The following is a 20,558-nucleotide window of genomic DNA, read 5'->3' as shown; positions in this document are numbered from 1 at the left end:
GGGTTTATCTTGTATTGATTTTTGGGGATCTTATCACCTTTTACCCATATTTATTCAAGAAATAGCATGGTTTTGTATATTCTCCTTTAATTGTGCTTGAATGTGAAAACATGCTTTTTAGGACTCAAAATAGCTAAATTTAATTCACCTTGATTCTATTAGATGTCTTGATATGTTTGTTAAGTGATTTAAGGTTTAGGAGGCAAAGATTGGATCAAGGGAATGAAGAAAGAAAGCATGAAAAGTTGGAGAACTCATGAAGAAATGGAAGAACCGGAAAGCTATCAAGCCGACCTCTTCGCACTTAATCAACCATAACTTGAGCTACAGAGGTCCAAATGATGCGGTTCCAGTTGGGTTGGAAAGCTAACATCCGGGGCTTCGAAACGATATAAGATTTGCCATAGTTGCTACACGTATGGTGACGCGTACGCGCATAGTACGCGCACACGCCGTTGCTGCCACCTAGTTCACTTAAAGCAAAACGTGGCCAGCGAATTCTAAAGCCTTGTGGGCCCAATCCAACTAATTTCAGATGCTATTTAAGCCAAGGATTGAAGAGGGATCAATAGACTTGTCACCATTAGTTTAGTTTTAGCTTAGTTTAGTAGTGAGAGTTAGTTTCTAGAGAGAGAAGCTCTCACTTCTCTCTAGAATTAGGATTAGGTTTAGTGCAATAATCTTAGATCTAGGTTTTAATCTTTGCTTTCTTCCACTTCTACATCTCAATTCCTTGTAGTTACATTGATTCTTCTTCCATTCTTTTATTGCAATTTCCTTTATGTTGTTCTTGTATTTTGTTATAGATCTAGTATTGTTCCTTCTACTTTCTTCCAATTCAATAAGAGATAATTCATAATAATTGTTCTTCTTTGCTTTTCTATTGTTGATCTCTTGCCTTTGTAGTTGTAGATTCCTTTAATTCTTGCATTTAATAATGTTTACTTCTATTGCACTCTATGTGTTTGTTGAAATGTCTCTTTTAGTTTTAGTGTAGATTTTGTAACTCTTGGCCTAGGTAGAGTAATTAGTGACGCTTGAGTTATCTAATTCCTTTGTTGATTGGCAATTGGAGAGATTGCTAATTGGTTTGGAGTGCACTAAAGCTAGTCTTTCCTTGGGAGTTGGCTAGGACTTGTGGCTCAAGTCAATTCATCCACTTGACTTTCCTTTAATTATTAAGGGTTAACTAAGTGGTAGCAATGAACAATTCTCATCACAATTGAGAAGGATAACTAGGATAGGACTTCTAGTTCTCACACCTTTCCAAGAGCCTTTTATAGTTTTTAGTTTATTTTCATTGTCATTTACATTTCATGTCTCTTATCCCAAAACCCCAAAATACAATCCATAACCAATAACAAGACACTTCATTGTAATTCCTAGGGAGAACGACCCGAGGTCCAATACTTCGGTTTATAAATTTTAGGGGTTTGTACTAGTGACAAACAACTTTTTGTATGAAAGGATTATTGCTTGGTTTAGAAACTATACTTTACAACGAGATTTTATTAGTGAATTTCTAAACCGTCAAAAAATCCGTTCGTCAACGTGGTTGAGGAGAAAATGAAGTGTGCGTACGCACAGCTGTAATGATGCGTACACACAAATGCAGAAATCCAAAATCTTTATTTCTTTATGATTTCCTATTCTTGCTTGATGCTTTTTCCATCCCTTCCAATCTAACATTGATTCCTAAGACCTAAAATCACTTAACAGAAATATCAGGGCATTGAATGGAATTTAAGAGAATTAAAATTAGAATTTTTGGATCCTAAAAAGCATGTTTTTGCAATTAAGTTCAATTTGAAAGGAAATCACAAGTGCATGCTATTTTAGTGAAAAAATGTGAGATTATGTGATGAAATATATTCATTTCAAGCCTAAATTTATCATCAAATATGGAGTCATCACTAGGCAACACAGAATGCATCGCAAAAATAATCTAAGTCTTAAATGGCCGACTTATAAAAAGAAATCAGTCGTTCGAATGTAGCAATGGAAAGATTCTTTTCCTCAAAATAAATTCTAAGTCAAAAGGATATTCATTCAGAACGCTTTTATAAAAGCTTTGCAACAGTCAAAATAACAACTTAAACAGAAATATTCATACCTAAAAAGTTGTTAAATTCTCAGAAAAGGATCAGTATCCACAAAAGTACACATAATAACATTTAATTAAAATGTTCATAAAGGTCCCACAAGCCGGGCCTTGACAAAGAAACTAAATCAGACCAATGAAAGGATTCTGTTCATCAGCACCAGTGGAGGTTTCAAGTGGAGAAGAAGAAGTTCGCAAGCTTTTTCCTTGGGCAGAACGACTACAGGCTGAGGAGAGGAAGTCGGCATGGTCTCCTCAGATAGAACGACTTCAGTTTGAGGGGACTCTCCATGAGGCTCCCCCGAAGCCTTCATATCGGACATGCGAATGTCCCCTTCTCGAAGAGGAGGGACAATCTTTCCATCAACCACAACCATGTCCAGGTTCAGAGGAGAGAGTTCCAAATCGGGAGCAATAACCTAAATTTAAGCCTTCTGATTTTCAAACATCTCCTCTGTACCCTCAGCAACCGACTCTTCCAAATCGGCATAGTCATCCTTAAGTCGGTTCACCTCCTCCTTCAGATCTAAATTTTCCCCAAAAACCCTGGTATAGCTTTCTTCAGCTTTTTTCATCATCCCCTCAGCCATCGCATAAGAGGCTGCATATTATCTTTCTTTTTTCCAAGATTTACGGAGGTCGGATTCCAGCTTAGATTTCTCCTCCTCCCACTTCTTTTTTGCTTCGTGAAGGGAGGCCACCTCAGCTTGTAAAGCCTCCAAAGAATACTGAGTAGCATTCAAAGGAGTCTTCTCCAGCTCCTTCAGCAAAGTGGAGCACACCCTTGCTGTTCGAATCCCACCTTGGATCAAGACTTGGAGGTGGTTTTTGATGAAAACATCATCCATAGCAATGAAGCTATGAGGAAGGACGTGTTTCTCACAAAACCTCACCGCGTCAAAACCAGTGTCATAAATATTGACACCACTCGATTGCAAAGTCTTTCATTTTTTAGAACTTGGCTCCGAGAAAGGGGGAACATTGGGGTGACGACAAAAGGAGGAGGAGGACGAGGAGGAAGAGGGTTTACCAACTTGGAATGAGAAGAAGTGCCCGAGTCTGATTTAGTCGGAGAAGGAGTATCTGACCTTGCCGAATTCAGAAGCTGTGCAGCCTGAGCTCTAGCGTTCCTCTTCGCCTCCTGAACTTTCTGGTAGACCTTCGAACCACTCTTCATTTTTTCTGTACAAGAACACGAATAGTTAGAAACAACTCGGATCAATAAACAAGTATTTACAAATATTAGCAATAACTACCTAGCTCGGTACGGACATAACTCAGCTTTCCGAGAAGAAACTTCTTCATATCAAGGTTTCGAGTCCGTCCCCAAGCCTCTCAGAAGAACTCAACTATAGCCTTCTCAACCTCATCCAAATCTATCAGGTTATATTTTTCAACAGGGGCTGCCTCTACAAAATATAATTGGAAGCATGGTTCATTATTTTCATTTAGGAAGAACAGGTGATGACCCTCAGCAGCACGGACTTTAAAAAAGAAGTTTTTAAAATCTTGAAATGAATCATCAAAAATAGAGAATACCTTCCGATCTTGGATAGCTCGGAAGAAAACCCGTTGTTTATTCGAGATGGAACTGAAGGGTTTGGTAAGATGGAATAAGAAGAAAAAGAGCTTCAAAGAAATCGAAAAGTCAAGTTCACGACTCACGAGTTGGTTGATTTTCATAAACCCCCAAGAATTCAGGTGAAGCTGCGAAAGCGCCACTTTATAGTATGACAAGACCTCAGTTTCAAAATGGAAAACTATCCCAAGTCGGGTAAAAAGGCTATCATACAAGAAAAGAAAATAGGGTTCTGATGTGGCAACTCGGCTAAAGCAAACTCGGTCTTCGGGGTCAGGGGCCACTAACTCGTATTTCACTTCATCATCTCTAGAACTACAAATCCTATGGTGTCTACAGAATTCATCTACAAAAACGTTATCAACTATAGGAACTGCAGAAAGAACTGAAAAATCTACCCATTCCTTGGACGAGATTTTTGAGACAGTTGAAAGAGACATATAGAAGAGATATACCTACATTATAAAAAAAAAATTATTACTACAAGTCGAAGGCAGGGCACAGACGAAAATAATCAACAACTACCGAGGGAGTGTCTTCAATAAAAGAAAAATGATATTGTTCTCAAAAAACCACAACAGTCTCATTTAGGGGCATCATAGCAGCAAAAGCAAACCAAACCAACAAAAAATGCAACAGAGCTAGCTTCCATGAAACTGCTAACAAGCAAAGATTCGCCAACAAAGATTTTACAAAGTTTTTCAATACACGGAAATACTATACAAGACAGAAAGCTAACCATTGTTTTCTTCAAAGAAACCAAAAGCAAATGAAGGCTACATCAAAACAACAAACGATCCCCGTCAAAAGGAAAATACACGCTCTTTAGAGTTCTTTAGGAAAAGAATAAAGCTTCGACATATGAGAGGAAAATGAAAAACTTGAGAGAGAAAGAAGTGCGCGAAATTCACAGAGGAAGAAGAAACGAAAAAGAAGAAAGAAAAAGGGGAAGGGACATTTATAAGGCCCAAGGGGCAAAAATGTAATATCTCTCCCTCATTTAAAGAGCATGCACGGTTACCAATCTAACTGCATCCCACCTGTCAAAGTGGAAAGCCAACAGGCGCAACGGTTGGCATTCCAAAATCACATCGTGTTTTCGACTTAAAAATAGAGGCCAGAGAAACCCGATGTGATAACTCTACTTGTCAACACCTGCCCGACGTCACGCATACTTGAACCCGACTTAAATCAAAGATCGGGCTCAAGTAGGGGCACTGTTCATACCCTAGCCCAAAACATAAGCCAGGCCCAAACCAGAGAAAGCCCAAAAAGACAGTCACCAAATAACCGGCCTCCTAAGAGGTCGGACAGGACACCACCAAGAAGTAACTCCCCCCTGAAGGAGTTATAACTAATCCCTACTATCTCTCACCCACTTCTAGAAGAGATATCCCAACAGCCCCTACTTTACCATCAATAGTAGAACTACCCCAACGGTGGTTATTGGCTCATCACTTATAAGACATTTTCGAAGCATAACATAAGTATAACCTGTCTCCAATGTCAAGTTTAATTAAAGGTGGAAACTCAGGTGCAGTCGACTTCACGTGAAGTTGATATCTGAGAGCCGTTAAATGATTTGACTGATTTGATTAAATTTTCATCTAACGGCTCTCAGGTATCAACTTCACGTGAAGTCGACTTCACTAGAGTTTTTTAAACTACAAATGTGTTTGAGGAGTTGAATTTGAGAATGAAATGAATGGAAGGGAAAAAGTTGAAGTGTAAAATAACTTTTTGGTAATAATTATTAAAAAGTAAACTACTACTATTTCTACTCACGAAAGTTTAGAACACTGACATATCTATCCATAAAAATAATAAAATTGATTTTATACCCATGAAAGATGAATTTTTATTGACAAAATTATCTAAATACTAAAAAATTATTCAAAATTTCTAAATTACACTCTAATTTAACATCAATTCTAACTTTACTCCATACTGCCATCAATCAAATCCCTAATCCCACTACTCCCAAATCCTTCATCACTTCCATTCCAATCCTTCATTGCAACGATGACCAGAGGAAATGGCGGCGATAGGATGGAGATTTGCAGGTGCCACGAGGAAATGCTTATGTCAAACCATACGAGCGCACTTTTGCTTAGAAACTATGGGAAATTCCTGTGTAAGGTGATTCAAAACTCAATTTCTAGTGCACTCGTTCAATGAATCTTTTCAAATGAAAAGGTTTAAGAGGAAATATTCATGGATCTGACGATGCATAATAAAATCGCAGGTTGAGAAAGACCGCGAGAGTGGAGGAATATTACGGAGGAGTGATCCTCGTTAATCCCAGCGACGGCAAACTTCGTTCTCTGTACGAAGACGCCGATTGGAGAAAAGAGTGGAAGAAATGAAGGATTTGGGTTAGAGATTGGAATGGTGGTAGTATGGAATAAAATTAAAATTGAAAATTAGGTTAAATTAGAAGATAATTTAAAATATATATATATATTTGCGTTCTAAACTTACGAATAAAAATGATAATTTATTCAATTATTAAACATTTAGGCTGCGTTTGTTTTTAGAGATAGGACAGAACATGACACTGAAACGGAGACAATAGGACGGAGACACTAAAAATTATCTTTTGTCTATTGTGTTTGGATACGATGGACAAGACACTAATGTAATGTCTAGTATTATGTTTGGATACACATGGACAAGACTAAAATATTATATGAAATGACTAAAATAGCCCTATGATTCCAAATTTTCTACATCAATACAAATTAATTTAATAAAAAATAAGAGTACGTAGGAGTACAGATGGAACTTGAAAAAAATATTTGAAGATGCAAAAAATTTTAATAAAAAATATATTAGTATTTATATTAAAATAAAATTTATAAATATAATTATTTTATTTTAAAATTTATTATTAATATATAGGAATACATATGGTTAAAATTAACAAAAAAAATAAATTTGAGTTTGATTAATAAAAAATTTGGTTTAAGTTAATAAGCCAAATTAATTTTAAATAAAAATTTAATTTTAAAAAAAATCTATTTTTATTTAAAAAAACTAATTTTTTTTATCTAAAAACTGATTTTTTTTTATAAAAAACTATTTTTTCTTTAATTTATATAAAATCAATTACAATTTATAAATTATTTTTTAACATTTTAAAAGATCAATTTTACTTTTGCTAATATTTATCTTTTAAAAGTTTCAAGATTAATTATTTTTGTTATTATTTTTATTACAAATCAATTAATATAATATAAGATTAAAATGGTATTGAAGTAACACGATAAAAAGAAAAGAATTATCTACCTCCAATAAAAAATTCTAGTACCTGAAAAAAAAAGAGATAGAGGAAGAACAGGAAGAAAAAAATATCTCTGAACAACACAATAGGAAAAATAAAAAGGGATAATAATGGAAAAAAAGGAAAACAAAATTTATAAAATTGTCCGTGTCCACTCTTCCAAATCCAGTGTCCATCATTGTCCTTCGTGAAAGAGTAGACACAAAAATATAAAAAACTGTCTCGGAGACAATATGTCCACTGTCCATGTCTCTGCTTCCAAACACTTTTTAAACAAGTGTTGTCCATGTCTCCGTATCCTGCCCCCGAAAACAAACGCTACCTTAGATTACTGCTCATTTCTTTTAAAAATCAATTGAAGGATGCAAACTACTACCATCTACCATATTTGCCAAATTTATGAAACTACAAGTTAGGCAGATCCACTATTTTGCTCTTTAAATGGTTTTGCTAGCACCAAGGAACTTATGTTTAGAAGGCAACTTTAAATCTCCAAACCCAGGAGATTCTTATGATTTCAGAATTATTGAAAGGGCACCGAATTAATTTAACATGGTAGCATTTGCAGTAGAATTAGATACAAGCAAATGCTAAAAATAACGGTTAGTAATTCTGCTACTAAGGCTTCCAAAGCCTTGCAGCTTCTAGTCATTTTCCAGCACAAGGTCCTCAAAAAGAAGCAAATGCCAAAAATAAAGAAAAACTAAGTGAAAACAAAATAATCATTAAAAATGTAAATTGCATCCTTGGTATCTATCCTACCTAAATTGGACCTGTCCTTCAATTATTTTATAATACTTAGCTGAAAACTCACTGCTCAGTCTTCGCTAAGAAAGCCAGTTCCATCTTCCATAAACTGACGCCTCAAACACAATACAAAAATGAAGATTGCAGGAAGATAACCCTGGGTGACCCTACTATGGCCGAGAATTTTGCACCCCATCCACTAATATACATACTGGAACTCCCAGAGATGGATGCATATAATATTTGCCAATTTTCTTTAAACAATTGATTGGGGCATCAAAAGAAATGTGCCTGTCAAAAAGAGGGGGAAATTAGTTACAAATCAAGACGAAGCACAGCTATAATACTAGACATTAACTTCAAGAGTATCCATGTACCAAAAAAAATCCAAATTCACAGTCCCATTTAAAAATTTAATACCATCTCTAATAAGTTTAAAAACGTAACTTGGTCAAACTTACTGTCTCAGGATACGAGTTATCTCACTTTTTAAGCATATTCCACACTGTAATCAAGATTAAACAAAAGGTTCCGACGGCCTTCTGAACCTATTGGTATCTTCAGAGATCTTGCAATTGATCCCAATCTGTCATCACTTTCATAATCCATCTCTCGCATACATCGCCTTCTGGCCTTGCTTAGTGTCTCTTTTGATGGTTCAAACCCCGCAGCAATCTGCCAATCGAGTTAGCATATGTCAGCGATCTTTGCTGGAAAAAACATTTTAAAAAACTCAAAAAGCATATTAAGACCATTGCAGTTACCATATCATCAAGAACTGCCAAGGAAGATTTGACATCACGGTTAATCAGGTGGGCATCAACAAGGAGCGAATATGATTTTACATTGGGCTTAACACCCAAACTCAAGAGATGCTCGAACACCCTCATAGCCTCACTTGTCTGCCAAAAACCACAATACAATCCAAGTTATAATTTCGGACTTCGGTGCATCACACCCTGTTGTAGGAAATTAAGAATATAGCCAAACAGAAGATGAACATCCAAATCAGATAAAAACCAGGTACAACAATATCAGCATCATTTTCCATGAACCCACACACACCCATTAACAAAAGAAAAATATTTCAACTGTCGGTGACAAAATGCTTCAGCAGAAAAAACGGATGACACAGAGCAGCAATTTCGGCTGCAGAGACAACTTTATATCTCAAATATCATTGATTGTAAGTTTAACACAATTTGAAAAGAAAGAGGCAATAAAGGGAGACAGGAAGGCGATGCGGTTTGATAATTAATAAAAGATTTGTGTGATGGAACAGTCATCACCTTCTTGAGCTTCCCAAAAGCATAAATTAGCCCATTATATGAATGAATATTAGGGGTCAACCCAAAATCAGATCCAATTGCGTCAAAAGTCTGGTAGGCACGATCAAGGTCCCATATATTTGCACAACCTAAAATGATGCAGTTTAGGGCAGCAACAGATTTATAAGGATTCTCTGCACGGCTTAAATTCTCCAGTTGAAAAAAAACCTAAATGAAACAACATGATTAGATCAAACTGCAAATGAAAACCAAAAACTTAATAAAAAAGACAATTTGAAAGATATGCTATATTGATTAGCTAATATTGTTGATTCAATTCAATAGAAGGCAAGACATACAGTATCCAAAGTCTCAAAACCTTTCTTGGAGCATGCAACAACCAATGGATGTAAAGAAGTAAACGGGCAGAACAAGTCTTCGACTTCTTCAGTGGATTCTCCATATGCAGACTCATAATCATGTAAAGTAGCAAAAGCCTTTTGTAGGTTCCCCATGGATGCATGGGCATATATCTTTCCAAGATATGATTCTGGATTAGGAGCTTTATTTTTACGCAATGAGCGGATCAAAACTGCCCATGATGCTCCTAACAGCTCGGAATTATAAGTTCTACCTGCAGTCACAAGAGCTGCCACAACTAAACCTTCATCTACGGAAAGTAATAAGGCAGGTCTTGCACTTTCACCCTTCAACATCCACTTAGCCATAAATTGCAGGCCATAAAAAGCTAACTTGCTATTATCCTCTTGAACAGCAATTTCAACTATATAATTGCACATACTCCAGGAGGGACAAAGTGATTTGTTCTGATCTGTTGTCTGAAAAAATCAATTAGAAAACACAATAAACATTAAGTTACTAGAATATTACTATATCTTTGGCGAGTTGGGATCTCAGAGGGTAATAGAAGGAAAGGAATGGCTAGTGAGCAACTAATGCTTTCCCTCCCATCGCCTAAAGATCCCATTTTGGAAACAAACCGTAAAGGAAAAACTGAGGCAACAGCAAGATTAATCACTCACCCTGCACCTTTCAATTATTGTAACCAATAAATCAAGTCTGTGCTTTTTGACACAACTCTTCACACATTCCATAAATACGTTCATTGACAACACAGAACCAGATTTCAAACTTAAATCTATATGTTTGAATGCAGCATCAATCTGGTCAGACTGAAAGAGCATTCCAATGACCAAGTTATATGATTCAGCATCGGGGAGAGATTCATTGCCTGTCTGCAGCATCCTGATAATAACAAAGCAAATTTGTTCAATTTACGCACACAACAGTACTAAAAACTGTGTAGAAGGTAATGTTGACATTGGCTTGTCTCATTGGAATTTGGAAAGCATAATGCATTTATGCAGTGAGATGCAAAACTCCATCTTAGGTAGAAGCACCTATAATGACTTGACTTTTAAGGATGGGCTAAACACCCTAGACCAAATTGGCATACAACCTGTAGATCCACCCTCCAAAAAAGATGAGATTACTGTGTCAGTTGCTCTTTCTTACAAGATGAGATTGATAGAAGACCTAGACTTCAGTATCAGCTTGTTATCAGATACAAAACTCTCACTTTTAAAATTTGTCCCAACTCTTAAACAGTGGCTCTAACAAACCACGATCAGAAACACAAATGGAGCATCAGAAAACAATCAAGGCATCAATTAATGCACATCTAACACCAGTAGAACACAGCCTAAAGCAAATACTATTCAGGAAAAACTTTCATAAAAACAAAAGCTAAGCTTATTTTCTTTATAATTAATTCATTAAAATAGTTTTTCAGCACCTATGGTCTCGAAGTACCATACTCCACCTCAAAACATTTTAGCCAACAAAATGATTGAAGTATCAGATCATACATGAAATGTTACTACAATGTAAAGATGTGCCACACTACTGCATCAAAGCTACCAGACTAAACAACTCCAACAACTCAAGCCACCGTAACATTAAATGTTTGGTTTCATCAATTCCCATATCCCACAGGCTATTGTTTCAAATGTCATTTCTCCCATAATATATCCGCAGCATCAGAAGTAGTGCCAATAAGACAGGCCTTATTCTCCGTCTCCTTACAGTGATTTGACCTACTAAGTACCCACCCAAAATCACTAAACGGCCTCACAAATTCTTCACATTTATCATCAAGCACAACTATTCCACTTTCTATAATCATTGCATAGAAACTAAATTCAAAAAACGGAAGCCAAAGCCACAAATTGAAACACTAGGATCGAAAATACAAAAATTCTGTCCAAAATTAGTGAAATACAAAAATTGTCTATCTTTGTTGATCAAAGAGTTCACTTTTAACATTCTGAGTTCCGCATTTGCTTAACTGATTCGAAAAATTAATAGAAAAATTAATCGAAAATCAAATCAAATTGACAAAGTTGTTCGGGGATCTAACCGTTCGATGAGCTTCTCGGCAGCAACGGTTTCGTTGGCCTGATACATAGCCTTAAGGACAAGGTTAAACGACGCCGTATTAGGGACAATCTGGAATTCATCCATCTGTGCAAGTAGATCCAACAACTCGGCGGCAGAAGCCCCAAGCATGAGATTAGCCCTAAGGTAATGGTTAAACAGACCGACGTCGGGCTTGTTGGGCTTGCCGTTCTTGTCGAGAGACCTCACCCAGGCCTCGAACAGGGCCTTTACGTCGGCCCACTGCTGCGACGCCATCCAACTAGCGAAGAGGTTCATCAGCGAGGTCGCGTCGTGGGTGTTGGAGAGTGTTTGCATTTGGAACCCTTGTTGCTGGTTGGTGAACAAGTTCTGAGGGGTGATAGAGGAGGCAGTGAAGGAAGATGGTGGGATTGGGTTTCGCCAGTTTTCATTGTAGAGTGGGGATCCCGAGGCTGGGTTTGGAGGGAGGGAGGTGGTGGTGGTGGTGGTTGGATGGGTGGGTTCAGGGGTAGCGAGTTGGGGTTCTTGGAAGAGGGACGGGAAGGTGGAGATGGTTTTAATGAGAGTGGGTTTTGGGATGAAGGAGCGGGCTCTTGAGAGGATCGTCATTTGCGACGCCATTGATGATGAGGGAAGTGAAGCTCTGAGCTTTGAAGAGTGTTTTAGGGTTAACGCAAATGGTGGAGGAGGCTTCGTTGTTCGTTAGGGTTCGTTTGGGATGAGGGTTTAAGGGTGAAATTGTAAATGGAGGGTCCTTCTTTCTTTTTGGTTTTGGGTTTTATTTTTCTATCGCAGTTTATTGGGCGGATAAATTTGGGAAAGGGATGGCTTCGGCTCTTCGCTTGGTTTGTGTTCCTTTTGTATTTAGGCCCAGGAATGATGCAAGGTAATCGGTGGAAGAGAGATGTTTTGGGCCTGAATGAATAGCACTTGTTTTAACTACTATTTTCTAAGGGCCCTTAGTAGTGACCTCCTTGAAGCTCTCGTAGTGGGCCCCACTTTCTTTGTGGTGGATCAGTTTTGGGCAGTATTTGATAGGTTGTGGAGTAGGCTCAACCAAAAAAAATTTGGTGGGGTAGGGGTGAAGTTGTAACAAACAAGCTTCGTGTATGTGGCGAGGCATGTGATGTAGTGGCAAAGATGTTTGCCTCAAATGAAGCCACACTAGAATTGAATCCTAGTGGAGCTACTAGGTTAATGTGTGTATGTGTGTGGAATGTAAGTGTGAGTGTGTTGTATGACAAAAAAAAAAAAAAGCTTCGTCTATTAGGGAAATTTCTTTATTATAGAGATATAAAAGAACAAAATTTTGCGTCTTAAGATAGATAACATAGAAATACAAATTTATAAAAATGTATTTGATTAACATATTCTCACTCTTTTTTTTTAATTCTTAATCTACTTTTTTTCTATCCTTTAATTTTCTCTTCCTCCACTGCCTCTCAATCTTTTACTTTCTTCGATGTTTCTTTTTCTTTCTTCTACTATTTTGCTCAATGTCTCTCCTTCTTTATCTATTACATTTGAAGGAAACATTAAAAATGTAAGTGATGAGATTAAAAAGGTAGTGTTTAAGAATAACAAGTTTGAAGGAGATGGAAAGGAATGCAGGAGTGGTTTGGGTTTAGAAAAGAGATATAAAGGTACAAGGATGGAAGACTGGTGGAGATTTATGGTAGCTGTAGAATGAGAGGTCATAAAGATCATATAGGAGGTTGGAATCTGATGGAGTGTGTGTTGTCACAACTAGCTAGGAGGAAGAAACCTAATGCAGGTTAGAGGAATTTTTATTTTCTAATTTAAAATGATATTTTTAGTATTTTATAAATGCCTCTGACCCTCTCCCTGTCATTCTTTATCCACTTCAACTCTCTCTCCTCAACAATGAATGAATCCTTTACCATATCTTTAAACCTTGCAACAGTTGCAAACCTCGTTCCTAACTCAAATCTACCCTCACCATGAGCATAGTCATCATCAAACTCTGGAAATTTGTAGTTGTTACCTTCATCCTCGGATGATATGGGTGTATGCAATTCCTCGGACTCGTACTCAAACATGATTTCTTCAACCTCTGTTAGGACTTCACTGACATAGAATCCACCTGCCACTACATTATCTGGCACCACTTCAGGCCCATCACCACCAACTCCTTGATCATTCGGCCCATCGGCCCCCTACAATCTACCTTCACCACCAGCCCCAGTTTTAGTGTGCCCACTATTTTCTCCTCTTGCATTCACCCTCGCACCATATTGCACCTTCTTCTTTCCAACCTTAGATTTTTTCTTTAACCCTGGTCTCTTTGCAACCGGCTTCATCGGAGTCACTACCTTCTTTCTTTCCTTCATTCCTCTTTTTCTCTTGCCACCAGCAGCCCCGCTATTACTGTCAGAATTAGTGTCATCACTCTCAAATCCAGCTGGTGAAGGCTTATACAAGATATCTTCGGTTCTCTCGTACCTGTCATCCGATGAAAAGGATGTCTTTAGTTCCTCTAATATTTTATCCACATCCACTGCGCCATCACCATTCTTGCTAGCATCATCTACAACCTCTGGAGCATCAACGGGGTGATCAAAGTATATGTGGAACTCAAGAGTCTGTTAGTTCTTCAATAAGTTCTCTCGCATTACATTGATCCCTGCATCCCCAGTTAACACGTTCAGCCTAGACTCAATATCAGCACTTGTTGGATCATACCAGTATACTGCCTTGTATAGCTAGTATCCCAAACCCTTATATAACGTTATAAGGTCTCTGAAATTCACAAAGTCTCGGTCCATCTCAGAAAACTTGATGCCAGGGCATCTTGGCTAGTTTTACTAGCCATTTTTTGTATGCTTTTGGGTGGTTTCATGCATTTTTCTAGGAAATGAGCAAGTATTTGGATGAAAATACATTCACACTATGATTCAAGCAAATATTGTGAATTTTGAATGATTTCATGAGAATTATGCATGAATTGAATGATAAAATGGATGATGCATGATCCCATGATTAAGAGCAAGACTTTGATGCACTTTGTTTGATTGATTTCAGGTAACAAGAAGCAGAGAAGAGCCACGTTAGTGGCTACGTTAGTACCACTAACTTGGCCACTAACGTGGAAGGAAGGAAAGTTGGAACGTTAGTGGGAACGCTAATGGCATCAACTTTGAAGAAGGAGCAGCGTTAGTGGCAAAAGTGAGTGCCAATAACGCTAGCGAAGGTGCAAGAAGACCCATGTTAGTCTCCACGTTAGTTACATTAACATGGGAACTAACGTGGAAGGAAAGGGAGATGCCAAAGTTAGTGGAAAAGGTGATCTCCACTAACGTTGGCGAAGCAAAAAGACCCACGTTAGCTTCCACGTTAACTACATTAATGTGGGAACTAACGTGGAAGGAAAGGGAGATGCCAAAGTTAGTGGAAAAGGTGATCTCCACTAACGTTGGCGAAGCAAAAAGATCCACGTTAGCTTCCATGTTAACTACATTAACGTGGTAGTTAACGTGGGCAAAAGTCTCACCCAGCAGCCTAACCATGCCTTTTTCAAACAAGAATAACTTGAGCCACAAAGCTCCAAATGAGGTGATTCCAGTGGCATTGGAAAGTAGGATTCCAGAGCTTTCCAAGCATATATGGCACTACATGATGGAAACTAAATTTGAGGGAGAAAACCTGCCCCGAAAGTGCAAAGATGAACATGGTATCAACCTGTAGTAAGGCCAGCTGACCTCTTCACCTTCCAAGAAGTATAACTCGAGTTTTAGAGCTCCAAATGATGCGCTTCCAAAAGCGTTGGAAAGTAGACATCCGGGGCTTACAACAATATATAATAGTATGGGGTGGACATTAAGTTGAGCTTCAGAAACTTGGAATTTTCAGCCCATGATCGCGGACGTTATTGGCACTCACCTTTGCCAATAATGCCAGCCACCATGCCAGCAACCCTGTCCCCTTCAAAGGAGTATAACTTGAGTTACAGAGGTCCAATTGAAGTGATTTTAGTTGCGTTAGAAAGCTGACATTCAGAGCTTTCCAACGATATATAATACTCTATAGTGGGCATGAAATTGGAGTACAAACCAGAGGCATCTTTTAAGTCCCAAAAACACCAACTAGGTAGCAAGTGTGACGTTAGCCACACTAACTTCAGCACAAACGCCACACTTGTAGCGTTAGTGTGGCTAACGTTAGCACTGACATTAGCACCTGGACCTCAACTTGATTCTCTTTCAAGGACCACCCAACCTCAAGGAAGCAAGCCCACAAGTGTCAACCAATCAAGGCCACAAGAAGCATCTAGAATAGGAATTTTCATTTAATTGTAAATTGCTTTTAATTTCATTTTGTAATTTAGGAGAGTCTATATAAGGGCCTTAGCTTTTACATTCAGAGGACGGAAATTCTAGAATGGGGGATTGGAGAGGGGTCTTCGGACTCTCTACCCTCACACACTTTTCCTTCTCTTTCTTTTCTTTGTACTTTTCATTCATGAATTTTGAAGTTTCAATTTTAGTTTTAATCTTCATCTTTACTTTTCTGCACTTTCTTTCTTTTCTATTTGGTTAGAGCAATGATCAACTAACCTCTTTCATTGGGTTAGGAAGTTCTGTTGTAATTTGATGGATCAATAATAGTTTTCATTTCTCTTCTTCTTTCTTTTCTCTTGATTTTACTAGAAAGCTTTCAATCTTCATCCAATTGGGTAGTTATCTTGGAAAAGAAGCTATTCATACTTGGATCTCTTCTGAACTTTGGAAGAGGTATGAAGAGATCATGCTAGAAATGCTATCTCATGTTGGACCAAATTGGGGTTGGATGGATATGGTGACTATAATTCTACCAACACTTGATTTGGGAATGCATGTGGTATAATCAGTGACCATACTTCATCTCTTCTCATGAGCAATTGACCAAGAAATTGGCTATTGATCAAGATTTGAGAGATTGAATTACCAATTCAATCACTTAAGATTGCCAAGGAGATCAATGAATACATTGATTGAGGAAGAGATGAGAATGAACTTGATCTGGAGGATTGCAATATCTCTTGATCCCAATGTTCATTTTATTTTTAGTTCTTACATTTACTTTTCTTGCCATTTTACTTTTCTGCACTTTATTGCTTTCTTTACTTTTATGCCATTTACAGTTCCTTGTTACTCATCATCCAAATCTGAATCATCTAACTAGGATAATCAATCAACTATTGATTGCTTAATCCGTTAATCTCTCTGGGATTCGACCTCACTCTTTTGTGAGTTATTACTTGACGACAATTCTGTATACTTGCCGAAGGGAAATTTGTTGAGAGACAAGTTTTCCGTGTGCATCAAGTTTATGGCGCTGTTGCCGGGGATTAATTGTGATTAACAAACTACCAGTTGATTGATTTACTAGATTAGACACTTTTCTTTTGTCTTTATTTTCTTTTGCTTCTTTATTTTCTTTTGCTAACTAACTGTTTGTGATATTGCCTCACTGGGAATTTCCTCATCTGTGACAATGGAGATTCTAATTTCTTTTGGTGATTATTGTTTGAGACAGAGCTTTCTGCAGGAAAGAAAGGAGCATCCATCATATTTTAGTCAATCAAATTTTATGGGAAACTCTCCACCACCACAGAATGATTCACTTTACTATGCTCATGGTGGATGGGAGTATCAAGAACATGAAATGGGGTACTTTCCAGAGCCACAAAATGGTCCATATTTTGGTGAAATTGATCACTACTCAAGTTGTGGCTGGGAAGATCAAAATCAAGGAGATTTCACTCATCCATACCCCATTCATCAAGAGCCATCACCTCTCAATTATACAACCTCACCTCCAAGTTTTACATGCCTAAATTCTTCATCATTTGAGTATGCCTCAGCACAAAAGTCTATCCCAAATCCATACAATTCATTTCACCATCCACAAAACTCAATCCACTACCCACAAGAGTCATACCACTTTCAGAACACACAACCACAAAACAACCAATTCCATTCACAAGCCAACCCCGCCCAACCATTACAACCTACCCAACCTCCTTTAGATAAACTTGCTAGGATGGAACTCATCATTGAAGAACTCAGAAAAAGTAGAGAAGAGGAGAAACTCACTAGGATAGAACTCCTCCTTGAAGAAATAATAAAAACAAACGAAGAGGAGAAAATAGCAAAAAGAGACCATGAAGAAAAATTGAGACAGAATGCACAACTCTATTCTGAAGAACAATTTATTAAAGAGCTGAGATCACAAAGAGAGACCACTTCACTCTCTCCAAAAACAGAGGAGTTCATTCCAAGGTCAAGAATAAGGGAGGAAGTTAATCAAGGGAACCCACACTCCAATGAAACAGAGAGTTGCATAAAGGGTGAGTTCATTGAACCACCAATTCAAGAAGCTCTTGATGAAAAAGAAGCTCCAACCATAGTACATCACCCAAGTCCTGAAATCAAGGTGGTGAAGGCAATCAACATGAGCACTAAAAAGAGGATGGTGACCAAGAAAAGAAGGACAATATCCATGAAGAAGAAAAGGTCAACTAAAAGCCATCCCACCCCTACCCCAACAAGCAAGTTTACACAAGCTAACAACAGAAGAAAGCTTGCTGGGGAGAGGCACTCAAAACAAAGGGCATTAACTGGCTCCTCTTTCCTCTTGAGGTCATTCCTCTTAACAAACTGGAAGAAGAGGAAGAAAGCCATGAACAACATGTCAAGCTAATGACATTAAAAGAGCACTTGTTGGGAGGCAACCCAACCGTAGGTAATATTTTCTTTCCTTGCATAGTTTACTTTCAATAATTTGACATATGATTGCATTCTAAGTTTGGTGTTGCCATGCAATAAAATGATTTTCAATCTTCACTAGGTATTTGCATCATTCTAAAATGACAGTGTCACACTAAGTTTGGTGTTGCCACTTAACTTTCATGCAAAGTACCATGCCAATACCACTTATTAATGCAATCAAAATGTCTTTGTTTGTATCTCTTGTGCCTTATTGTATCCTTAATCTTACTTGCTGAAACACATGCATACTCACACTTCATTCTAAGACATTCATGATCCATCATAGACCCCATTACCACTGTTTTACTTGTTGCTTGAGTATAAGCAATCATTCTAAGTTTGGTGTGGGAAGGGGAAGAATAGGAGGAAAAGGGCAACAATAATGAAGATAAAATACAAGGTGGTAAAGTTCCTTTCTCCTCTTACTTATTTCCAGCACTTTAATTTGCATGATTGTCTTTTATTTTCTTTGTATGCATGTGTGATTACTCCTTATGAATAAGCATAATTTGATATTTGATTTAGAACATGTTGCTATGATATCATGATTATCATCTTGAATTTTACTTGCACCCAAAAATCTCTAAGAATGCAACAAGGAAATCATTCTTCTGAAAGGAAAATGTTGAAGAATTTTATAAATCTTGGGACAAGCAAAAGATTAAGAGGAGTGGAGGTTCTGATTGTATGATTGTGTATTGAGGTTGCATGTTTGTGAAAACTTGCATGGGAGCTCATAGACAAGAAATGAAGTTTAGAGAAGTATTATGGAATTTCTCAAACATCTATTGATCCAAGAAGCAGTAACAAAAGAAAACAAAAGAATAAGAAAAACAAAGAACAAGCCCAAGGCTCTGAGTATCAATAACTAGGAAGAAAAAGAAAGAAACAAGAACTCAAAGAGTTATTGTCTTAGTTACATGCTTGTGGTGGATTTGTGTCAAAGAGAGAGGCTTGAGCAAGTATATCCTATGCTTCAACACCTAATACCTTAGACCAACTGGTTTGGGAGTATTGATTGAAAGCTCATCTTAAAAAGCCGCTTTGAGACATGATATCTAGAGTCGAGGCTAAGATACAAAAAAAAGAAAAAGAAAAATGCTAGAAAATAAGTGCTGCTTCAAAGGTGACAATCTATAAAGAGGATTCCATAATATCATTTGAATGAAAGTCCTAAGATTTAAGACTTCCAAAATGTAAGGACTAATGAGCATTGGAATCCTTGCATAAGCATACAAATTAGAGTTCACTCCACTGCCACTTATTCACTTCACCCACTAAGGCATCATAAGCAATTCTTCAATACATTTCAATTAAGAGAATTCTTTGTGCATAAATTCTTTTCTTGCTTGGGGACAAGCAAGATTTAAGTTTGGTGTTGTGATGCCAGGGCATCTTGGCTAGTTTTACTAGCCATTTTTTGTATGCTTTAGGGTGGTTTCATGCATTTTTCTAGGAAATGAGCAAGTATTTGAATGAAAATGCATTCACGCCATGATTCAAGCAAACATTGTGAATTTTGAATGATTTCATGAGAATTATGCATGAATTGAATGATAAAATGGATGATGCATGATCCCATGATTAAGAGCAAGACTTTGATGCACTTTGTTTGATTGATTTCAGGTAACAAGAAGCAGAGAAGAGCCACGTTAGTGGCTACGTTAGTACCACTAACTTGGCCACTACCATGGAAGGAAGAAAAGTTGGAACGTTAGTGGGAACGTTAATGGCATCAACTTTGAAGAAGGAGCAGCGTTAGTGGCAAAAGTGAGTGCCAATAACGCTAAGAAGGTGCAAGAAGACCCACGTTAGTCTCCACGTTAGTTACATTAACGTGGGAACTAACGTGGAAGGAAAGGGAGATGCCAAAGTTAGTGGAAAAGGTGATCTCCACTAACGTTGGCGAAGCAAAAAAATCCACGTTAGCTTCCACGTTAACTACATCAACGTGGGAACTAACGTGGAAGGAAAGAGAGATGCCAAAGTTAGTGGAAAAGGTGATCTCCACTAATGTTGGCGAAGCAAAAAGACCCACATTAACTTCCACGTTAACTACATTAACGTGGTAGTTAACATGGGCAAAAGTCTCACCCAGCAGCCTGACTATGCCTTCTTCAAACAAGAATAACTTGAGCCACAAAGCTCCAAATGAGGTGATTCCAGTGGCATTGGAAAGTAGGATTCCAGAGCTTTCCAAGAATATATGGCACTACATGGTGGACACTAAATTTTAGGGAAAAAACCTGCCCCGAAAGTGCAAAGATGAACATGGTATCAACCTGTAGTAAGGCCAGCTGACCTCTTCACCTTCCAAGAAGTATAACTCGAGTTGTAGAGCTCCAAATGATGCGCTTCCAAAAGCGTTGAA

At 37.7% G+C, this 20,558-nt stretch overlaps 1 protein-coding gene across 4 annotated transcripts; it reads right to left on the bottom strand.

The window, feature by feature from the left end:
• Window positions 1-6,905: 6,905 nt before the first annotated feature.
• On the bottom strand, window positions 6,906-12,273 carry LOC112750389 (pentatricopeptide repeat-containing protein At1g26460, mitochondrial). Of its 4 annotated transcripts, XR_011871973.1 has the most exons (8): window positions 11,419-12,273; window positions 10,022-10,244; window positions 9,338-9,817; window positions 9,000-9,206; window positions 8,475-8,612; window positions 8,172-8,385; window positions 7,726-8,001; window positions 6,906-7,262 (listed from the first exon to the last, which is right to left on the bottom strand). XR_011871973.1 is itself a non-coding variant. In XM_025799103.3 (7 exons), exons 1-6 carry the CDS (start codon window positions 12,036-12,038, stop codon window positions 8,200-8,202), a joined length of 1,854 nt encoding a protein of 617 aa, XP_025654888.1. In that variant the 5' UTR covers window positions 12,039-12,273; the 3' UTR covers window positions 7,434-8,001; window positions 8,158-8,199. The 4 variants fall into 4 exon arrangements, 3 of the variants coding, with proteins under 3 accessions (XP_025654888.1, XP_025654886.1, XP_025654887.1); XM_025799103.3 differs by lacking the exon at window positions 6,906-7,262 and having other exon boundaries at window positions 7,434-8,001; window positions 8,158-8,385; XM_025799101.3 differs by lacking the exon at window positions 6,906-7,262 and having other exon boundaries at window positions 7,434-8,001.
• Between the last annotated feature and the right edge of the window lie 8,285 nt (window positions 12,274-20,558).

This window comes from Arachis hypogaea, chromosome 15 (genome assembly GCF_003086295.3).
Source record: "Arachis hypogaea cultivar Tifrunner chromosome 15, arahy.Tifrunner.gnm2.J5K5, whole genome shotgun sequence".
Classification (NCBI taxonomy): Eukaryota; Viridiplantae; Streptophyta; class Magnoliopsida; order Fabales; family Fabaceae; genus Arachis; species Arachis hypogaea.
This window is presented reverse-complemented; position numbering and strand designations above follow the sequence as displayed.

What these genes read in the sequence shown, in the direction of transcription:
- LOC112750389 (XM_025799103.3), bottom strand. Translation starts at nt 12,038, where the DNA reads ATGGCGTCGCAAATGACGATCCTCTCAAGAGCCCGCTCCTTCATCCCA. An exon ending in CAATAATTGAAAGGTGCAGG is followed by an intron (nt 9,818 to 10,021) that starts GTGAGTGATTAA and finishes TGATTTTTTCAG; the next exon opens with ACAACAGATCAGAACAAATC. An exon ending in GTTTTGAGACTTTGGATACT is followed by an intron (nt 9,207 to 9,337) that starts GTATGTCTTGCC and finishes TGTTTCATTTAG; the next exon opens with GTTTTTTTTCAACTGGAGAA.